This window comes from Sminthopsis crassicaudata, chromosome 3 (genome assembly GCF_048593235.1).
Source record: "Sminthopsis crassicaudata isolate SCR6 chromosome 3, ASM4859323v1, whole genome shotgun sequence".
NCBI classification, from domain to species: domain Eukaryota; kingdom Metazoa; phylum Chordata; class Mammalia; order Dasyuromorphia; family Dasyuridae; genus Sminthopsis; species Sminthopsis crassicaudata.
In genome coordinates this window covers 492,756,357-492,776,667 of record NC_133619.1, presented here as the reverse complement: position 1 = coordinate 492,776,667, position 20,311 = coordinate 492,756,357, and the positions used below count along the sequence as shown (strand labels likewise).

General features: G+C 33.9%; 1 protein-coding gene across 6 annotated transcripts in view; it reads left to right on the top strand.

The window, feature by feature from the left end:
• Positions 1-20,311, top strand: part of NTM (neurotrimin) — a 1,341,553-nt gene that overhangs the window by 1,112,214 nt on the left and 209,028 nt on the right. For all 6 annotated transcript variants that reach the window (XM_074303779.1, XM_074303784.1, XM_074303778.1 and 3 more), the window contains one exon: positions 18,790-18,915. In XM_074303779.1, the coding sequence (XP_074159880.1) occupies positions 18,790-18,915 (126 nt within the window). The remainder of the gene's footprint in view (positions 1-18,789; positions 18,916-20,311) is intronic.

The following is a 20,311-nucleotide window of genomic DNA, read 5'->3' as shown; positions in this document are numbered from 1 at the left end:
GGAAAGGCTTCAGAGATCATTTAGTCCTAATTAAATAAACCAATTCCCTATTCTATCTAATAATAATTAGATAGAGTAGCAATCTGACATAGCAGCAATTATATGGTCTTAGGGTTAGGCAGAGCTGGGCCAGAATTCTGCCTCAGACACTTACTAGCTAGCTGTGTGACCCTGAAAAGTCGCTGAAAAATGAACCTTGATTTTCTCATCTACTAAGTGGGGAATAAAAATAGCACATACCTCACACGGTTGTGTGAACATCAAGTATAAAATATGAATTAGCTATGTAAAAATGAACTAATAAAAATAATAATGGAATTCATGTAGTGCTTTAAAGTTTGAAAAGCATTTTATGGATCTTATTTGAGCTTTACAGTATTAAGGTGGGTGCTATCTCCATTTGACAGATAAGAAAACTGAGCCCCTTAAGAGACAGCTAGTGATTGAATAAAGGAAAATAAAACTTTTTAACTATTTACTGTGTGTAAACATTATGCTAAGTGCTGGTAGTTCAAATGAATTTTTAGAAAAGAGGTACCTCCTGCTCTCAGGGGTCTCACATTCTAAACAGCATATGTAGAAAGCTTCAGATACAAGCCAGATGAAAAGTTTCAGTAGTATTTAGGCCACTGACACAAAGTGGGGACAAGTTTGGTAATCTGAGGATGCAACTATTCCTGGGTTATTGATGGCAGATCTAATACATTTGGATGGTATTGGGCTGATGGTCCCTTTATCCATAAGGATTACCACTTTGGATGGATAATAAATATCAGAGGGGAGAGTTCCTCTTATCCCAAGTCCAACGCTATGTTAACACACCATTCTACTTCTTTACATTTCCAAGTAGTCATTCATCCTCTGAAGATCTCTAGTCCTGGGGAACTCATGAGCTTATTCTGTAATCTATTACATTTACGACCTCTTTAATTATTCAAAATGAGGGGACTGGAGTAGATGACCTACTTCTTGTTCAAGATCTATGATTATAAATTGAGTTGAAGTTTGCTTTTCTATAAATTTTTCTCATTGATTTGACCTTTCCCCTCTCTGGTCAAGCAAAAGAATGGATTTCAAAAATATCTGTTTTAACTTCTTCCACTAGGATGCTTTCAGACCCTAGAGGTCCCTTTAATAACTCCTTTAATCTTTCTCTCTAATGCTCTTCTCTTATTTATGTCCAATCAACATTTATTAAACACCTATTATATAACAGGCACTATATTATGCACTGAGCAAAGATAGCCCCTGCCTTCAAGGAGCTTACAATCCAAAAAATGATTTTACATTCTGGTTATCCAACCCACAGAGATTAACTGAATATATTCGACTACAGATGGTGATGTGGTAGAAAGTGCACTGGGTCAGGAATCAGGAACATCTGAGTTCAAATCCAGCCTCAGATAAACTTTTAGTTTTTTAGTCCGATATTCACTATATTTACTAATCCCTTATTTGCTTCAGCTTTCTGAACTGTAAAATGAAAATAATAATAGCGCCTATCATCTTCCAGAGTTGTTTGTGAGGATGAAATGAGATAATGTTTGTAAAGTTCTTATCACAGTCCCTGGAACATAGTCAGTGTTATATTAATGTTTATTCCACTCCTCATCCTTCTCACATATCATGTAAGGATTCAGTGAAATGTTAAAAGTTCTTGGTCAGATTTAAGTTAGCTCATCTTATTCAAGTTGACAAAGAATGTAAAACAACTCTTTAAAAGTAGAATCTGTTTTGCTAGGTACCACTTACTCTCAAATTAACTTCCTTTTAATTCTGGATAAGATAGACAGCACCCCCAGTCAGAAAAATGGTGATTCTATCACCTTCCACATTCCTCTGTGCATTTTTTACAGGGAGAAGGGGTTGTGGCCTGAATTATCTCCATAACTAACTCAAATCTCCATCTGATTTTGCCTCTGTAAAGTCCATGTAAGTCTATAGAAGAGTGTATACAGTGAGTCTTTCTGGGTCCCCACACCTGCTTATGTTCATCTCTCAGGAATTGTTCATTTGAGTGAGTTTATAGATAATAAACATTATGTTGGTTACAGGGTCTTACTATAGTGTCCTCTGCTGAGGGTCTACAGCAGTTTACTTCCAGACAGGATAGTCTGATCTTTTAATATAGTAGCTAGCAACAAGGGGCCTGAGATCTCACTGAAGAAATTTAATCTGTAGTGAGTGCTCTGGGAAGCAACAGGAAGCAGAGAGATATACAACTATACTCTACATCTTAGGAGACAAAGTGCTGGTGGAAGCTGTAGAGTCACAGACAGTAAGGGAAAGCTCATTTGGGATCTATAGATTTAAATGTGTCAGGAATGGATGAACCTCTGAGTCAGTCTGCTTATATGCATTTTCACCCCCTCAGGAATCCCCTGCACTTAATAAAGCATTTTAATTTAGATTTAATAGGATATCTTATGCATGCTAAAACAGCAAATTGGTATTTATTAATAATATATTTATTAAGGCTTAACACCTGGGCAGTAGAACTTTAATGGAGAATGGGAAAGTTTTGCTATAAGGCTATTTTAATATTTTCCTTATTTGCACATTTTAATTAGCAGACAATAATGGTCTGATGAAATCCCTAAACTGCACACTTCTTATAAAATTATAACCAAAGAAGCTGACTCTCTCAGCTTCCCTATTAAACATCTCTTTGCCTTTATCCTTAGTGTAGAATCTATGCTCTTTTTCATATTCAGGACCCCCCAAAAAATCTAGCCCAGGTTCTAACTATTCTATTGGTCTCTATCCATTCAAAACCATAGTTTATAAAACCATTGCATGTGTTTATTTTTGCTAGTCAGCCAGAGGGCACAATTAGTTCAATGCAAAGGCTTTTAATTAAATAGGTTAGTTAAAAAAATAGCAATAGATAATTTCTTCCATAAATCTGGAGCATTCTCTATCATGAACGTACACATGATCAATGGGGAAGAAGAGGAGAACTAGCCAAAGAATACATAACTGGGCACACAGTAACACATGACTAGTGTGCATATGTGGAGGGGCAGAGATAAAAAAATTATATATTGTCAGGTCCATGTATGGTGGTATAAAATTTTTTTTCCTACATTTCAGAGTTGCTAATGATGGCACCATACAGTTGCTATTGAGTATACTCTCTACTGGCAAATGAGCATGTCATATATATTCTTACTTGCCTTATTTTTAGCAGGTTTCATGTGGTCACTGTTAGTCTCAAGGTTATATGTAGCCCTACTGCTGAGATTTTCTCTGCTACCAGGTATTGGGCTTTATCTCTAACATACTTGCTGTCCTTCTTGGCTCCCTTTTGCCACGGTGTCCCTCCCTAGTAAAAGATAGTTAATAACAATTTAGGTAGAACTAAGATTATAAGCTACCATATCTAACTAAAGACCCAAATCCAGGCAAAATGCACTCGTTAATATTAAATTAGATTTCTAAATTGCCTGTATAAAGTTGAATAGTACTGAAATGTAGGATTCTTAAACAAAATTTGGGTTTGAAAATGTCTAAGATTATCTATGGATTATGTAGGAGCTTGATCTAGAGCAAGAGTTAATTGAAAAAGACAACTGCAGCCACTAAGATGACATTCCTGCCTTTACCATCCCTAAGTTATTACCTCTTTGGTAAGCCACTCAAACTTTGAGGCAGCCTATCTTCCCCATATCCTGCTTCAAATGAAGAATTTTTTTCCTCTTAATTATATAGGATATATCAAGATACCCCCCAAAATGCAGCACAATGTACATATATTAGCATGAAATTTAGTGACCAATAATCATAGTAAAATGTGATATACCTCATAAAAATGTTCATGACAGCATTTTATGAAGCTAATCATGGAACATTCAACAAACAAGATACATCATATACAACATTTGATGTATCATAATATATTAATCATAATATATTATAACATATATATACACCAAATATCTAAAACCAGGAATACAAGCCTCATATAATACACAACCCCTACTAATGCATGCATTAATCAAAAGCACTTCACATGCAAGGATTTTGCATAGACATATATGTCAATCATACTATATAATATTATGCAAACATATAAAATAATCATGTAGCTACAATGCATGAATAATATGGCATATTGTACTCATGTCAGCAACATATAAATTGTATATTGATTATATAATAATAAAATCATATAATGCATGTCAAAATCTTTACATACCTTAAAATATTGTGTAAATTTGAGTAATATTATATTATCAAAGAAACATTTTACAGTAATAATAACATGCTGTGGTAAAGTATGGGACATATAACACATGCAAAGCACATGTTACATGTGCTTCAGGAATGTTCTTCATTTGACTACAGAAATAACCATTGGCCACAAGAAACCATTTTTCCTGAAGCATCATTATAAGTAAGAAATTATGTCCCTAGTAGGTCTAGTACTTCTATTTTGACTCCTTGAGTTGTTGAATTGCCCAAAGAATCAATTTTCACAGACTTACTGTTAAAATTCTCAACCCTGAACTTGTTTGTTACCTAAACTACCTTTCCCAGCTTCTAGGCCCAGTAGATGCCCTTGGTTCCCTAGAGACCTCCCCAACTAGAATATTATATATTCTATATATAGAATATAATGGGACAACTGCTATATTCTAACACTCCTTTTCTATCAAAACAGAGGTCTCCTAGGCAATGAGACAGCTCGTTCCACTTAGAGATAGCTCTGTTAGGAAGTTATTGTTATTCTCTGACATCAAGGATAAAGTCTTTATAACTTCCACCCTTTGTTCCTAATTCTGTCCTCTGAGACTCACTCACAACAGCTCTAAACCTCATTTCTGGTGAAAGCTTTCAAATGTGTAGAGACAGTGATTTTCTTTCCCTACTTCCCATACTATTTTTTTACTCCACGTCTTCTGTTTTGGCTAACCAGTTCCATTAAATAATACTCTATGTCAGAATAGAGGTCTCCCAGGTAATGAGGTAGACTCAGCTTAATTCCTTGACCCTTCAGTACATATCAACACTAAGTTTCTTCCTAGTATGATCACAATTTTCTTTTCTTTTTTGTAAAAATGTATTTTATTTTCAATTCATAGAACAAAACAAGCATTTCCATAACACAATAAATAAAAAGATGACTTTCACATGAAATTGCAAATCTTCAAGTCTACAACTTGCTATTCCCTTCAAATGTACAACAATTATCATATAAATTTCTTTTACCCCTTCTCCCCTGCCCTAGATATGGCTACTATTAGTCATAAATACATGTGTATATGTGTATATATATATGTATATATGTATATGTGTGTGTATTTATATATATATGTACTTCTATTTATTATCAGTCTTTCTCTGGATGCAGATAGTGTCTTTCTTCATATGTCCTTTATTTTTGATTCGTATATTTATAATAGTCTAAATGATTAGCTGTCAATTTTATTAGTTATTATCTAGCTATCATCATCATCATCTTTGTTAACTTATATGTCGTGATCCTAGACACTTTATCATATCTTGGGTGCTCTTCACATAATAATTTAGTTTAGGATTCAGAATTAAATAGCATACAATGGATGGAGCCTAACCAATGCAGAGTAACTGAATAAACTTAAAGGGTATTTATTTAATGAATGAATGAAACAAGGTTTGACCAGATCTAAAACAAAGTCTCTTAGAGTGATTGGGAATGATAAGGAATCCAGAGATGATCTAGTCCAACTCCTTTATTTCATCGATGAGAAAACTGGGATAGAAAGGTGAAGACAACTCATTCTCTTTTTTAGATAACTTTTTTTTTATTTCCCTGACATCAAGGCTTAATTTTTTTGTTAATTTCACTATTGCTCCTGGGATATTTCTTCTAGGGTAAAATTGAACAAATACAAATCTTCTTCAACATCACAAACCTTTAAATACTTGACCATGGTTATATCCTCCCAGAGTCTTCCTTTCTTCCAGCTAAATATCCTGCCATTCTTCAGTTTATCCTTAAATGCTGCAGGCTAGATACCCTTTTTCACTTTAGTTTCCTTCCTCAAATGTTCATTGGCTTTGTTCTCTCTTTCCTAAAATGAATAGTAAATCTTAAGATGTAACCTAAAACACCAGAAACATTCATCAGGTCTGAACCTCCTGGAGACAGTGATGGGAACTTCAAACTTAAAGTAATGTAGTCAAGAATAAAGTTCTCACTTTGCAAAGTCCTATAGAGATGTCTTTTGTAATATCACATAGAATTATTGGAATCCAGTCATGACTTAGAAAACCACTACCCAACCAACAGGAAAATATTCCTTAATACTCACATCACTGTACTTCTGCACACCATCCCATAGGCTCATGTAGAAAAGACTCATGAAGAATTGGTGTGGTGATGAGGCTAGGATTAGGGTCTTCCTATTTAGATTGACCTTTGTCTCTGACCTCATCCTCCTTTTTCTATGCTAATCTGCTTCCATTTGATTTCTGATAAACTAATGGCTGATTCTCCTCTCAAATGCATTTAGTCTGTGCATCATCCTCTAGTCCATTTTGAAATTATTGAGAAATCGCAATAATGGAATGGACCTTGAGGAGTCTTTAAGTCCTTTGGGCAAGAGTGTCTTAAATCTTTCTGGAGAATAGAAGTTTTGGGGCAGCTTGATGATGTAGTGGATAGAGCACCAGCCCTGAAGTTAGGAGGACCTGAGTTCAAATGTGGTCTCAGACAATGAACATTTTCCTAACTGTGTGACTCAGGGCAAGTCACTTAACCCTAAGTGCCTCAGGGAAAAAAAAAAAAAAGAATGGCAAAGAATAAAACCTTTATGTGTATCTATATCTATATAGATGTAGATATATATGTATATATGTATATGTATACAGACATACAAACACACACACATCATGGTATAACAATTATAAAGTGCTATTTCTGTAGCAAAGAAGACCTTGACTTAAATCCCACATCTATTGTGACATGATTTTGCACAACTCATTAATTTTCTTAGATCTTAGTTTCCTCTAAAGTGAATGGGTTAGACTAAGTAGCTTTTGAGGTCTTTGTAACACTGTATCTATGGCAAAATCAGAGAATTCTTCCTAGTTTCTACATATATTTTAATGTTTGTATGAAGCTATCTTTTAATGTTGCATTAAGCTAAATAATCTCTTTGCCTTTAATCCTTTTTAAATAGTTATGTCCTAAACACTGTTTGTTGCTGCAGTCAAGGATAGTGTTTTTTTTTCAAGTCTTCTAAAACTAGACCTTGCATTCTAACACTTCTGGTCAGCAAGGGATAGAAAAGGATATTTACCTTAGCGCCAAGTAGATCAAGTTTACTCCTTGACAGTAGGAATTATTTCTTTGGATTTGTGTCCTTAGTACTAACGCAGTGCCTGGCACAAAGTGGGTGCTTATTAAATGCTTCTAAAAATATGTTGACTTAATTACATTGTTGAAGTAAAAGCTCAACTTAGGAACTATAGTAAATATACATCTTTTTTTAGGGAGGAAGAATAATGTTGCATGCAGGGGGCTCATGGAAAGAGTCTTTTCCCTTTACTGGAGTTAGAAAAATATGGGATTGAATAACTTTCTCTGAATTGAATGGAAAGACCATTGTATTCAGAGTTGGAAAACTCAGCTTTAAATTCTTTTCTCACTCTATGTGACCCTGTAGTAAGTTAATGTCACTGGACCTCCAGTTTCCTCATATGTAAAGTTAAAAAGTTAGAATATATGAGTCTTCCAATTTTAAATCTATGATCCTACAAGATGGTTCTGCCTCTTTATCTTTTCTCTGCTACAGATATTCTTTAAAGACTGCTCAGAACTCTGGTCCTATAATATTTTGTCTGAATGCAACAGAGCTATCTATCCCCTGTTGGAATACACATCAGTATTTTATTTTACTTGCTTTTGGGTTTAGGAGAACAAGTAGCTTTTCTTATCAATGATTTGGATACAAGTATAAATGGTCTGGTCATCAAATTTGCAGACAAAACAAAGCTTGGAAGGGTAACTGAATCAAGCAAAACCAGGATTCAATAGGATCTTCACAACCCAGAGCATAGGGATGAGTCTAATATGATCAAACAAGGAGAGATAAATGTAAAGTCTTTTTCTTGAGTACAAAAAGACAACTAGTATAATATAGAAAAGGTATTCATAAACCATAATTGTTTTTTTTGGGAAAATCTAAGGGTTTTAGTGGACCTAAATCTCAGTTTGAATCAGCAATGTGATGGGGTAACCAAAATAACAATTTTGGATGTATGTTGCAAAGTTTATAGGTTATAAGTTTAGTGAAATGATAATTCCACTGTACTCCATGCTCATCAAGCTTCATCAGAAGGATTGCCCAAGTATCATGGTTTAAGATGGCCATTGAAAAGTTGGAGAATGTCCAAAAGTGGATAACCAGTATAGTGAAGGGCCTTGAGTTAATGTTATATGGAGAGAAATTAAAGTAATTTATAGTTAGGAAAATAAACACTTGGGGCTTTGGGTTGTCATGTTGAAGGATTATTGAGGAATCTGCAGTTTGGCTCCAGAGGGCAGCAATAAAAGATATGGTAGCAATTTCAAAAAGGCAAAGTTAGGCTTGAAACCAAGAAACATTTCAGAATTATTCATATTAACCAAAGCAATGGGCTACCCAGAGATGTTATGGGTTCCACTTTCTTTGACATTTTCAAGCAAAGGAGATTTCATCTCACATCAGTTCCTGGCTACCATTGAAGTATTTAAGTGTATATCCTATCTAGGACCCAACTGGTACCTCATTAGACTAGAGAACCTCTGAGAAGCTTTTCAGCTTAGAGTGCCATGCTTTGAGAAGCATAAGAATTCATCAGCATCTCAAGCTGCTCCTAATCTCACATATATCTCTTTCTCTGGGTGATGATCTAACTACTAGTTCTTCTTCTCTCCTCTAACAAACTTTGAGTCTCTATAGTCTTTGCTAAACTTTAGTGAAAAGTTTAGTTAGCATGTATTTCATATATTTTAGAATAGTCTACTCATTCAAATAATTTATAGAAAACAGATTACTCATATTCATTTAGTAGGTATCTCATATCTCCCCAAAGTCTACAATACCACCAAAGGCACTTTTCAACTCCTTATCCCTTAGGCCATGAGACAGACCCATGTATGCATATATATATATGCAAGGTTCTGCATCAGTGTTGTGAAGATTCAATATCCATAATGCTTTGTTTAATTTAATTTGTACTCATATGGGACATAATTATCCAACACAAAGCAGTAATTAGATATATAATTATACAAATTATCTGGTAACTAGTATGATATATGTTATATGTGTGTGTATATGTATATAATACATACTCTCTCACATCTTTATAGCCCAAATCTACAGGGAAACTGTTGTGTAAACATAGTTTGAGAAAGCAAAAATTTCTCCAGTGGATTGATCTCTGCAGTATTAGGAAATCCAAATTGGAAATTTCAGACACTTACCAAAAATATAATACCTGGAGTTGCCGTCCTCTTACATGCATGACCCTGAGAACATCCATCCTAATTTTGTGATATTCTGTAAGTCTTCATCGACTTAAAATCATTGACTGAAAATTCTAACCAGTGTGTTTACTTTTATTAATAGGATACATTTAAGTCAAAGATAAGATAGTTATAGTGCATATTAAACAGTATAATAAAAGTGTAGATAAATCTTTTCTTCCACAGATCCACTTCCTCAAAAATGCACTGTGTTGGTAGAAAGAATAAACTCTATTAGGAAAAAGCATAGATTAGATGAACTCTTGGTGAAATTGTGAACTGATTTACTATTCTGAAATGCAATTTGGAAGTATACCCAAAGGGCTATAAAACTACATATCTTTTAACCCAGAGGGAGAGGGAGAAGGAGAAGAAGAAGAAGAGGAAAAGGAAGAAAGAGAGGACGGGGGGAAGCCAGAGACAGAAAGAGAGATGCAGAAAAAGACAGAAATAGAGATATAGAAACATGGAGACAGAGAAGAAGGATCTATAAATGGTATTTATAATAATAATTGTTGTGATGGTGAAGATTTGGAAATTGAGAGATGTCAATCAACTAAGGAATGGCTGAATAAGCTGTGCTATATTATTGTAATGAAATATTATTTTGCTATAAGAAGTGATGAATAGGATGTTTTTTTTTTTTTTTAATTTGGAAAGATTTATGTGAACTGATGCACAGTGAAGTGAGCAGAATCAGGAGCACATTGTATATAGTAATAGCAATATTATATGATGAACAATTGTGAATGACTTAGCTCTTCTCAACAACACAATGATCCAAGACAATCCCAAAGGACTCATGATGGAAAATTCTGTCTCCAGAAAAAGAATTGATAGAGTCTGAACACAGACCAGAGCATACTATTTTTTTTTCTCGCTCCTTCCCTCCCTTCCTTCCTTCCTTTCTTTTATTCTTTCTTTCTCTTTCTTTTTGGTATTCTCTCTTTCTCTCTTTCTCTCTCTCTTTTCTTCTACAAAATAATTATTATGGAAATGTTTTACATGGTTGTACATATATAAGTTATCACATTGTTTACTATCTTAGAAGGAAGAGAGAGAAAAGGAGGGAGGGAGAGAATTTTAAACTCAAAATTTAAAAAATTAATGTTAAAATTTAAAATGTAATTAAAGGAAAATAAAATATTATTTTAAAAAGAAAAGAAAAGCATAGATGATAAAAAATAAACAAAGAAAACATGGTCCAGAACCATGACACATGTCGCAGAGAGCTATATGCATAGAGAATCTTGGGATAGAGCACTCATATTGGAAATATATTTAGCCATGGTGAACATGTTTAGATGTACATAGGTAAGAAACATGTGTAACCAGTACATACAAATGAGAAACAACAAAGTCTCCTATTCTTCAGGAACCTCCTTCTAATGGTCTTATCTAGTTGCTCCTTACCAGTACATAAACTGGAATTGGCATTTGAATATGGCATGTTATCTCTACTAGTTATTACTTTGTTGTCTAATGATTACATATCTCCACTTGTTTTGTTGCTGTTGACTTCCTTTTTATTTTCAGTTTTGGGGTTTTGCCTATTGAAATTTTGGCTCTTGTTTACTAGGGTATAATGAATTGAAAACTTTTCTCTAGTAAAAGCAGATACTTAGTCATTTCAAGTGTTATAACCTACCACATTTAACTAAGGTCTAAAAGTCAATAGGGATTTTCTCAAGCTAAGAATTTGTTCATTTTTGTTTTTTAAAGAGAATTATCTGTGTCTCGGATTGTGTCATTCTTGGTTTTCAAACAACTATATGACTTAAGGTTAGAATTCCCAACGTACTCTCAGGCTTAAATCCTTTTTTTTTTTTTTTTTTTTTCTTTTTAATTCCAGTATTTCATTAATGCCCACAACAACCCTATGAAATAGACTCAGAAAACTGATACAGGCAAATTGAGGAAATTCTGTGTTTTGTTTAAGCAAATAATATTGTCAATAAAAAAATTTATTATTGTCCTCTTTCAAATATCTTGAGAATGTATCCTTATGAACCCTCAAATTTTTGCTATCTCTGCATTGATCTTTTCTAATTATATTTGATCCAGATAATTTTGGAGGGGGGCAGATATTCACTGTGAGCACTGTAATAGGAGATGTCCAATGGTCCCATGAAATGATGTTTTTTGGTTCCTTTAGACATAGGATAAAACTAATTTATTTCCATAAAGCATAACAAGGACTGTTAAATTGAATCTGAATGTAATGGCTCCAATGTCTTTGGCTGAGAAAATGGCTACAATAATTGCAAATATTTTCTTTTTGATATATTTATTATACTTCCAATTTCATCCTTAAATATAAATAATTTAAATTTAAGTAAGTAAGTAAATAAATAAATAAATAAATGTAAAGTGATCTAGCTTAATTGGTTCACTTAGCAAATTTCTTTGCTCACATATATAATATAGTTGATACTATATGTAAACTTTTATTATTGTCCTTCATAAGAAATGAGGTGTTTTTTTTAAACCAATGTACTCTTGAATGCTACATCTTTTCTTTTGACAATGAGATTTTGTTTATTACTCTTTGAGACTTTTAGTTTCTTCATTGTTATTGATTTTTTATTAGTAAAATTTACTTCTGAAGTATTTTAATCTGTCTCTGTCTATTCTACATTTCTATCCAATCACTTTTCTAATTTCAAAAGCTTTAAAAAATTCAGATTGCAGTTTGTTTAATAATGTTCAATATCTTTGTCTCAATTTTATTCTTTCTTCTAGTATTGATTTTGATCTTTGCTCTAATAAGTTAAAGTTCTGACTATTCTTAGAGAGATGATTCAAAAATGTCTCCCATATGACTAACTAGTCATTTCCTGTTTGTAAGATTATAATCAATTTTATCTTTTTTGTGTGATGTTTAGTATTTTTCATGTTCATTACATCCCAATACTCTTCTTTAAAGAAATATTCACAAAACCTACATTTGAGGTCTCTGTGCAATCTACAAGCCTTTGCTCTTTTTTTTTTTTTTTCTTAATCTTGAAGCATGCTTCTCAACATGTTTTCCATTATACTGCCCTATGCGTATCTTTGTATTAATTTGGAAGGATTTCTTGAGGATTTCTTTACTTTCTCAACTTGGCAACAGATGTTGGAGCATAAACTACAATTATATTCATATTGGACTTTTTTAGAGATGTTCATTATATACACAAGCAAGGGTCCCATAAAGTGATGTTTCTTGGTTCTCCCAGACACACTATAAACTAACTATGCCAACTCCTTTATTTGCCTCTGAGTCATCATTTTATTGAGCTTTAATTTATCTTTGCCTTTGGTTTCATATAGAGAAAGAGTTCTCAACAATTTCTAGATAATGGAACCCTTTGACAGCCTAATGAAACCTAGGACCCCTTCTCAAAATAATTTTTTTTAATGTATAAAATCCTAGGATTATAAAGGATGTGCATACACATACACACTTAGAGATACATATGAATACATGCATATATATATGCACACACATATGTATTTATGTGGATTTTACATGAGAGAATAAAGGAAGACATATTCAAAGCTATTGAACTTTATACACATACACACGTATACATATATTTCAACTTAACTCTGGGCCCACTGCACAACCTCTGTACCTGTTTTATGATCAGAGGCCCAGTTCAATTCTGAGTCCTTAGCACATATTCTCCAGTAAGAAGCAAATATCCTAAAGAGTTTTATTTCAAGTAGAAAAGGAGGTGGATGTGAATGGAATTGTTATGAGGACATGGCTTTCAATCTGGTGGCAAGTGGGCTATTTGGACTAAAACAGAACTTTGGTATAGATGATTACTCACCCTCTCTGGTTGAACTGATGACAGATAATGAAAGGCTTCAAAAGCCAAACTCAGGAATTTTGCATTTGATCCTAGAAGCAATAGGGAGCTTCTAAGCTTCTTGATCAGGGGACTGACATGGTCAGTCATGAGGTTTAGGATATCTCTTACACTATTAGTGAGTTTTGGCATAATTTTAAAAATTTGTTAAGTTATTGTCTCCCTAAATATGTTGTAAACTTTTTAAAGATAATGATCATCTATTTATTACATTATTTTGCATCTCTAATCGAATCCACCCCTATGTTTTGTAAATGACACATTCCATTATTTATTGGAAGAATATGAACATTAGCTTGGCTTTTTTTTTTTTTTTTAGCTGCTATTGCTCCATACATGAGTATGAAACCATCTAGAATTAGAACTAAGTGTAATACATATTAGAGTGGATAAGGCACTGAACCTAAATTCAAATCCTACCTCAGGTAGGATTAATTGTGTGACCTTGCCCCAGTTTCCTCATCTGAAAATGAAAATCATAAAAACATCAAAAACAACAATGAAATACCTATCCCATATGGTTTTGAGCATCAAATGAGAAAACATACTTTAAAAACCTTTAGATGCTATATAAATATTAGGTATTTTTGTGATTGCATGTTTTGTTATATATAATAACCCATCTAGAAAGAACTGCAAACATGGAAACCGTATAAGACAACTAAAAATGAAATAATTTAGCCAAAAATATCAGTGAAATGGTGATGTATGTGACCATTGTGCAAGTTCCATTATGACCACAAATTAATCAATAATAATAAAACTTGCATTTATGAGGTACTTTACCATTTACACAGTGCTTTGTTCGTAGAACTTCTATGAAGTAATTAAGGCAAGTACTATCTTCAAAATCCAAAAAGGAGATTGAGACTCAGAGAGAGTATGTGGCTTGCCCCAGATTTCATGAATAGATGACAAGCCAATTTCGGACCTCCTAATGATTGTTGTTATTGTTCAGTCATTTCAGTCATGTCTGATTCTTTGTGACGCCATTTGGGGTTTCCTTGGCAAAGGTACTGAGATAGTTTGCCATTTTCTTTTTTTATAGATAAATAAATTGAAGCAAATAGAGTTAAATGACTTGTTTAGGGTCACGCAGTATCTGAGACTGAATTTGAATTCAATTCTCTATCCACTGTACCACCCAACTGTCTCTCCTAATGGCAGGACTTCAGGTCCTTTTTCTACCTTTCCATCCTGTCTTTCATATGAAGGATGACAGCATAATATAATGAACAAAATGTTGTATTTAGAGTAAGAAGAATATTTTCAAATCTGTGCTATGCAACTTACTACCCAGTATGATCTTGATCAAATCACTTTGAACTGTACCTCTGTATCTTCACTTTAAAAAAAAAAGGATTGGAATAAATGATCTATAAGGACCATTTAAAAATTCTATTAAAAATCTTTACATACTCCAAGGTTATGGGTCAAAATAAACAGAAGGAAACAGGTAATCCTAGGACCATAAAACTCGAGGTAGAAGGAAACTCTAAAGACTTCTAATCCAAACTCCTCTTTTGAAAAAAAATAAATTAGGAAAAAAATGGTTCTTTTTTACAATTTTTTTTCTCTCTTAAACTCTCTTTCTCAAATTAACAAAATAAGAGGAAACCACCTCCAAAAAATAGGCATAGTCAAATGAAACAAATCCCCTCTTTGGCCAAGTCCAAAAATGTATGTATCATTCTCTCTCTCTGTTTCTCTCTCTCTCTCTCTGTTTCTCTCTCTCTCTGTCTCTCTCTCTCTCTCTGTCTGTCTGTCTCTCTCTCTCTGTCTGTCTGTCTCTCTCTCTCTGTTTCTCTCTCTGTCTCTCTCTCTCTCTCTCTGTCTCTCTCTGTCTCTCTCTCTCTCTCTCTGTCTCTCTCTGTCTCTCTCTCTCTCTCTCTCTCTCTCTCTCTCTCTGTCTGTCTGTGTGTGTGTCTCTCTCTCTCTGTCTCTGTGTCTCTCTCTGTGTCTCTGTCTCTGTGTCTCTGTCTGTCTCTCTCTCTCTCTCTCTCTCTCTCTCTCTCTCTCTCTCTCTCTCTCTCTCTGGCTGAGGCAATTGGGGTTACGTGGCTTACCTAGGTCACCCAGCCAGGAAGTATTAAGTGTCTGAGGCCACATTTGAACTCAGCTCCTCCTGAGCCACCCAGCTGCCCCTATCTCATTTTCTCAATTTGAAATCAATCACCTCATCTGCAGGAGCACTTTTTATATTGGTTTCTAGAATTATGGGATATACAGTTAGTAAGTGTTTGAAGGAAAGATTAAAATTGAGGTCTTCCAGATTCCAAGTCTATCACTGATAAGTATTCAATCTAACTAGTGCCTTCCCCTTCCAAATAACTTTGTATATATTTTCTTTTTACTTACCTGCATGAACAATAGAGTCATAGTGGGTAGTGAGCCAGCCAGGAAGAGCAAAGTTCAAGTATTCCCTTTGATGAATGCCAGTAGAATTGTGTCTACCCCTAGAAGTCTCTTAGACCCTCATTTCTCAACAGCAACTCTAAAGGTACACATTTGCCTAGAACTCCAGATAGTAGGAATTTTCTTCCCTTTGCATTTCCAGTATCAATTAAATCACAGGGTTAATTCAAACCTACTAGCTGTGTACATGCTATTTTCTCTAAATAGAATAAGTTTCCTGAGATCAGAGATTTTTTTTGGTCATTTGTCCTTGGTATATATGACATAATATATGACAGCTTCTTTGTGACCCTTTTTGGGAGTTTTCTTGGCAAAAATACTGGAGTAATTTGCCATTTCTTTTTCCATCTCATTTGATAGATGAAGAAACTGTTGTAAACGGGGTTAAAGTGATTTGCTCAGAGTCACATAGCTATACATTATATAAATACTTATTGAATAGGTGAATGAATGAATGACAAAAGAGCCATGTGAAATGGCTCTCCACAACCTGAATCAGTCTGGAGAGGACACCAAGTAAAAATCCAGGTCTGGACCAATGAGTTGGGTTCTTTCCAGCTACAAGCAAGGGGACAATTCTAGATAATTCTTGGGAGCTCAGAGTGTGACCATCTCATTTAATACATTCACTGGTCTGAATGATCTGACCCAAACTGCTTTCTCTTTCACTTGGGAATTGTCTATTGTTCTCTAGTGTGTGATTAGAAGATTAGTTATCATTACTATTTTATCCCAGTTAAAAGCTGGAAAAAATGAACTCCCAGAAGGCCTTTCCCAAGTGTGAGTAATTCATTACCCACCTTGATTTCCACTTAAAATGTACTTTAACTACACTTCCAGCTACAAACTCTAAATCACCCTGTGTTCACAAAGTCCATCATTTTTTATTTTATGGCATGGCGTTGGCGTGACATAATCCTTTCCAGAGCATCTCGGAGTGCTTTTACAGATCAATAAATTACTTACCTGTGCATTGGAGGGAATGTTTGCAAGGCCAGCACAGATATTTTGTAGTCAGTCTGGCCTCCAAAAAAGGAAGCAAGGCTTTTGTAGATGGCAGCCAGCATAGGATGGGCGGGAGGAAGGGTATGTGAAGAGGGTAGTTGGAAGACTGGCTCCAAAAGAACTCAGTGGGTAAAAATGTACTAAAAAGATACATGTTTTCAGGATCATCTTTTAAAATTCTAATCCTCTTGCCCCTTTCACTTAGGGATTTGGGGTTCTTTATAATATCAGCAATGAATAATGGATATAGAAGTACATTTTCAAATCAAATGGTAAATCATTAATCAAATGTCATGGTGACCTCTAAGGTTTAATCTCCATTTTAATATGACAGGTTTATAAATTAGAATAGTACATTTTAGGAACCACACAAGACTTGGATACCATGTCCCCATATCCTTGCCTAGGCCATTTTTGATATGGGTTTTCTTTTATTTTTACCTCCTTTTCAGCTGCCTGATACACACACACACACACACACACACACACACACACACACACACACACACACATTTGACACTGCCTCTCTCTCCATTCTAAAGTAAAATGATTTGATTTTAAATTGGCAAAGAGAGAAAGGCAAACGGAGTTAAGAAAAGAGCCATTGGCTATCATAACATCCTTTTCAAGATAAGATCCCATATAAAATAAAAGGTCTGGGATTGTCCTTAGAAAATATAAAACTATCCACAAACTGTTAAAATAAAAGGTTTACAATAGGAAGTAACAAATAAATCTGTACCTCCATTCAAGAAAGTAGTCATGGCCCATCAGCACCATTGATCACTAATATTTTCAGTGGGGTCAGTTCCACTGAATTAAAATTTGAGGATAATATCTAAGGGTCACTTACTAGAGAGAACAGAAAAGATCTTTTGAAGTAGCCTCCCCTTAATAAAGGGAAGATTCTAGTTATTGGATGAAAGTCTGTACTATTATAGAAAATACATTGAATTGAAGTCAGATGACCTGGGGTCAAATCTATCTCAGCCACTTATTACATGTAGGACCTTTAGCAAATCACTTAAATTTGCTGGCCTCCCGTTTTCTCATACATACAATAAGCAATTTGGACTAGATGAACTTCATATTTTCTTCTAACTTTAAAACTATGTTATTGTGAAATATAGTCATTTCTATTATTAGAAAGTAACTTTAATGTAGTAGAAAAGGCACTGGATTTGGATTCAAAGAATATGAATTTTAATTTTATTTTTGCTACTTATTGACTCTATAATTAGGATGGATTAATAAATTTCCTGAGTTTTTCTTTTTTCATCTGTAAAATGGGGTTAAATATACTAGTGAAACCCATTTTGTGGCTTATAAGTTAGAGTCTTGTAAGGATCAAATGAAATATTATTTGCAAGAATGTTTGCAAATTTTAACATACTTTAGAAATATATGTTAATTGAGGATTCCTTCCTTATTAATATAAGGAATTAATATTATAATTTTATTTATTAATATTATTATTACAAGTGGGGAAGCTATGTAGTAATATGTAGGAATAGTGATTTTGCTTTTTCTATAGGCAACCAATTTCAAAATGCTAATTAATTGGTATCAAAATTAAGAAAAAACATAATCAGCATTTATTAAACACCTCTTTTGTTCAAGCAACATGCTTTATATCAACAGAGAAATGAAAATAAAAACGAATTCCTTTCCCTCCAAGAGCTTACATTCTACTGGCCTTGTGACTTTGATAACCTATTGAAGGTCTGCAGGAATAAATATTTTTACATTATTGGACATAAGGAGCTTCCCTTTTCTGAGACCTCAAGTAGGCTGATTCCTATTCAAACTAGTCCTTTTCAAACTGGTTGGAATTTAGGGGGGGAAAATAGAAACCAAACATGTTATATGGTTTTTCTTTGAGTTTAAGGTTATTTGTAATTTTTCTCATTGACAATTTTTGCCATAATTTAATTTGGAAATTATCATTCAAGCAAACCATAATTATATATTGCCAATATTTTGATTCTTCTCTCACTTATTTTATTTTTACAGTATCTCCAAAAATCATAGAGATTTCCTCAGATATTTCCATCAATGAAGGCAGCAATATCAGCCTCACCTGCATAGCAACAGGTAGACCAGAACCTACAGTTACTTGGAGACACATCTCTCCCACTGGTAAGAAAATGAGAAATTGCTTATTGAATGGGGGTGGGGAAGAATACAGAGTTTGGGGGGGAGTTGTTATTGTGTTAAGGAGTAACAATGAATAGTAGTAGGTTGGCTTATATAGAAGGTTTAGAAATGATACTCCCTGATAAATGTGGCCTAGGACAGTATAAATTTGGAAGAATTCTAAAAGATTTTTGAAGTTGTGAAAATGTTTAAAATCATTTATAATGCCATGTTACAGGAGATCTCAAAGTAATCATATGAATAATTTCTCTAGTCTCCTGGTGAGTTTTTAGTGTGCCAATGAAATATCTCAGGTTTGTTACATACCAAGATTTATTAGAAATATGTTGATGTTCCCAGGTAATGGTGATATGGCAGACATGCAATTGGTAACTACTGGATAAGAAAAATATACATAGAATGATTGATTGTTTACCAAAAATACCCATATTTCTAAAAATAATATTATCTAGATATGATTAGATTATTGGCAAGATTGTATAGACAAAATTCTATGGAACCATGGTCTGACCCCAGAAAATAAGGTAGTGTACTCTTGTTCATTATTCAACAAAAATTTAGAAAAATCTTACCTAAACAAAAGATTTTAGGTAAGCCCAGTCTAGATGATACTTTTGGGCTCTATGGCTAATGAGTAGTAAAACAAGACAAAATCAAAAACAAAAAACAAGTTTTCTTTGCCAAAAAATGTGGCAATTGTTTCAAGAGAGCAACCTTAAATCATTTCATTCCTTATTAATACTAAAGTAAAATATAGCATATGTAAACAATATGTTCCTAAATGATTTAAATTTTATGCTTAGGAGGAATAAATGAGTCTTGGTGATTTGTTTGGCTGTTTTCTACCCTACTTTGGATGGAAAGATCTATTCCTGCTGTAGTTCTTCCCACTAGCTTGCAAGAATGAGTGAAATTGCTCCCTGTGGTAAGGAAATTAGTAATCTCATCTATTTGAAGTTTTGGAGATGAGAGATTATAAGATCCTGCAGCCATACAAGTTGGGAACATTGAGAAATAGTCAGGAAAGAAAAGACCATTTAAGAGCACCCAGAAGTCCACTGCAGACAAAAAGGACATCCCGACTAGAACATTAATCATCATAAAACACCAATAGGAGACTGTTCCCTATTGTCTGTGAATAAAAGCTGCTGAGGGTATCTTCTATCTTCTTTTCTTTATCTCTCCATCTCAGCAGAGTTGGAGATTCACCCCCTCAGAAGTTTCTATTCCTTGAGTTCATTCTCCATTATTTTTCTTAGTACTACAGTAAATGCAATCTGAGTATGCTAAGGAAGGAATCATTGAAAAGGGTGTTATGTTTTATAAAACACATAAAATAATACTGTAATCTTAATTTAGTGGTAAAGTAAATAAAAAA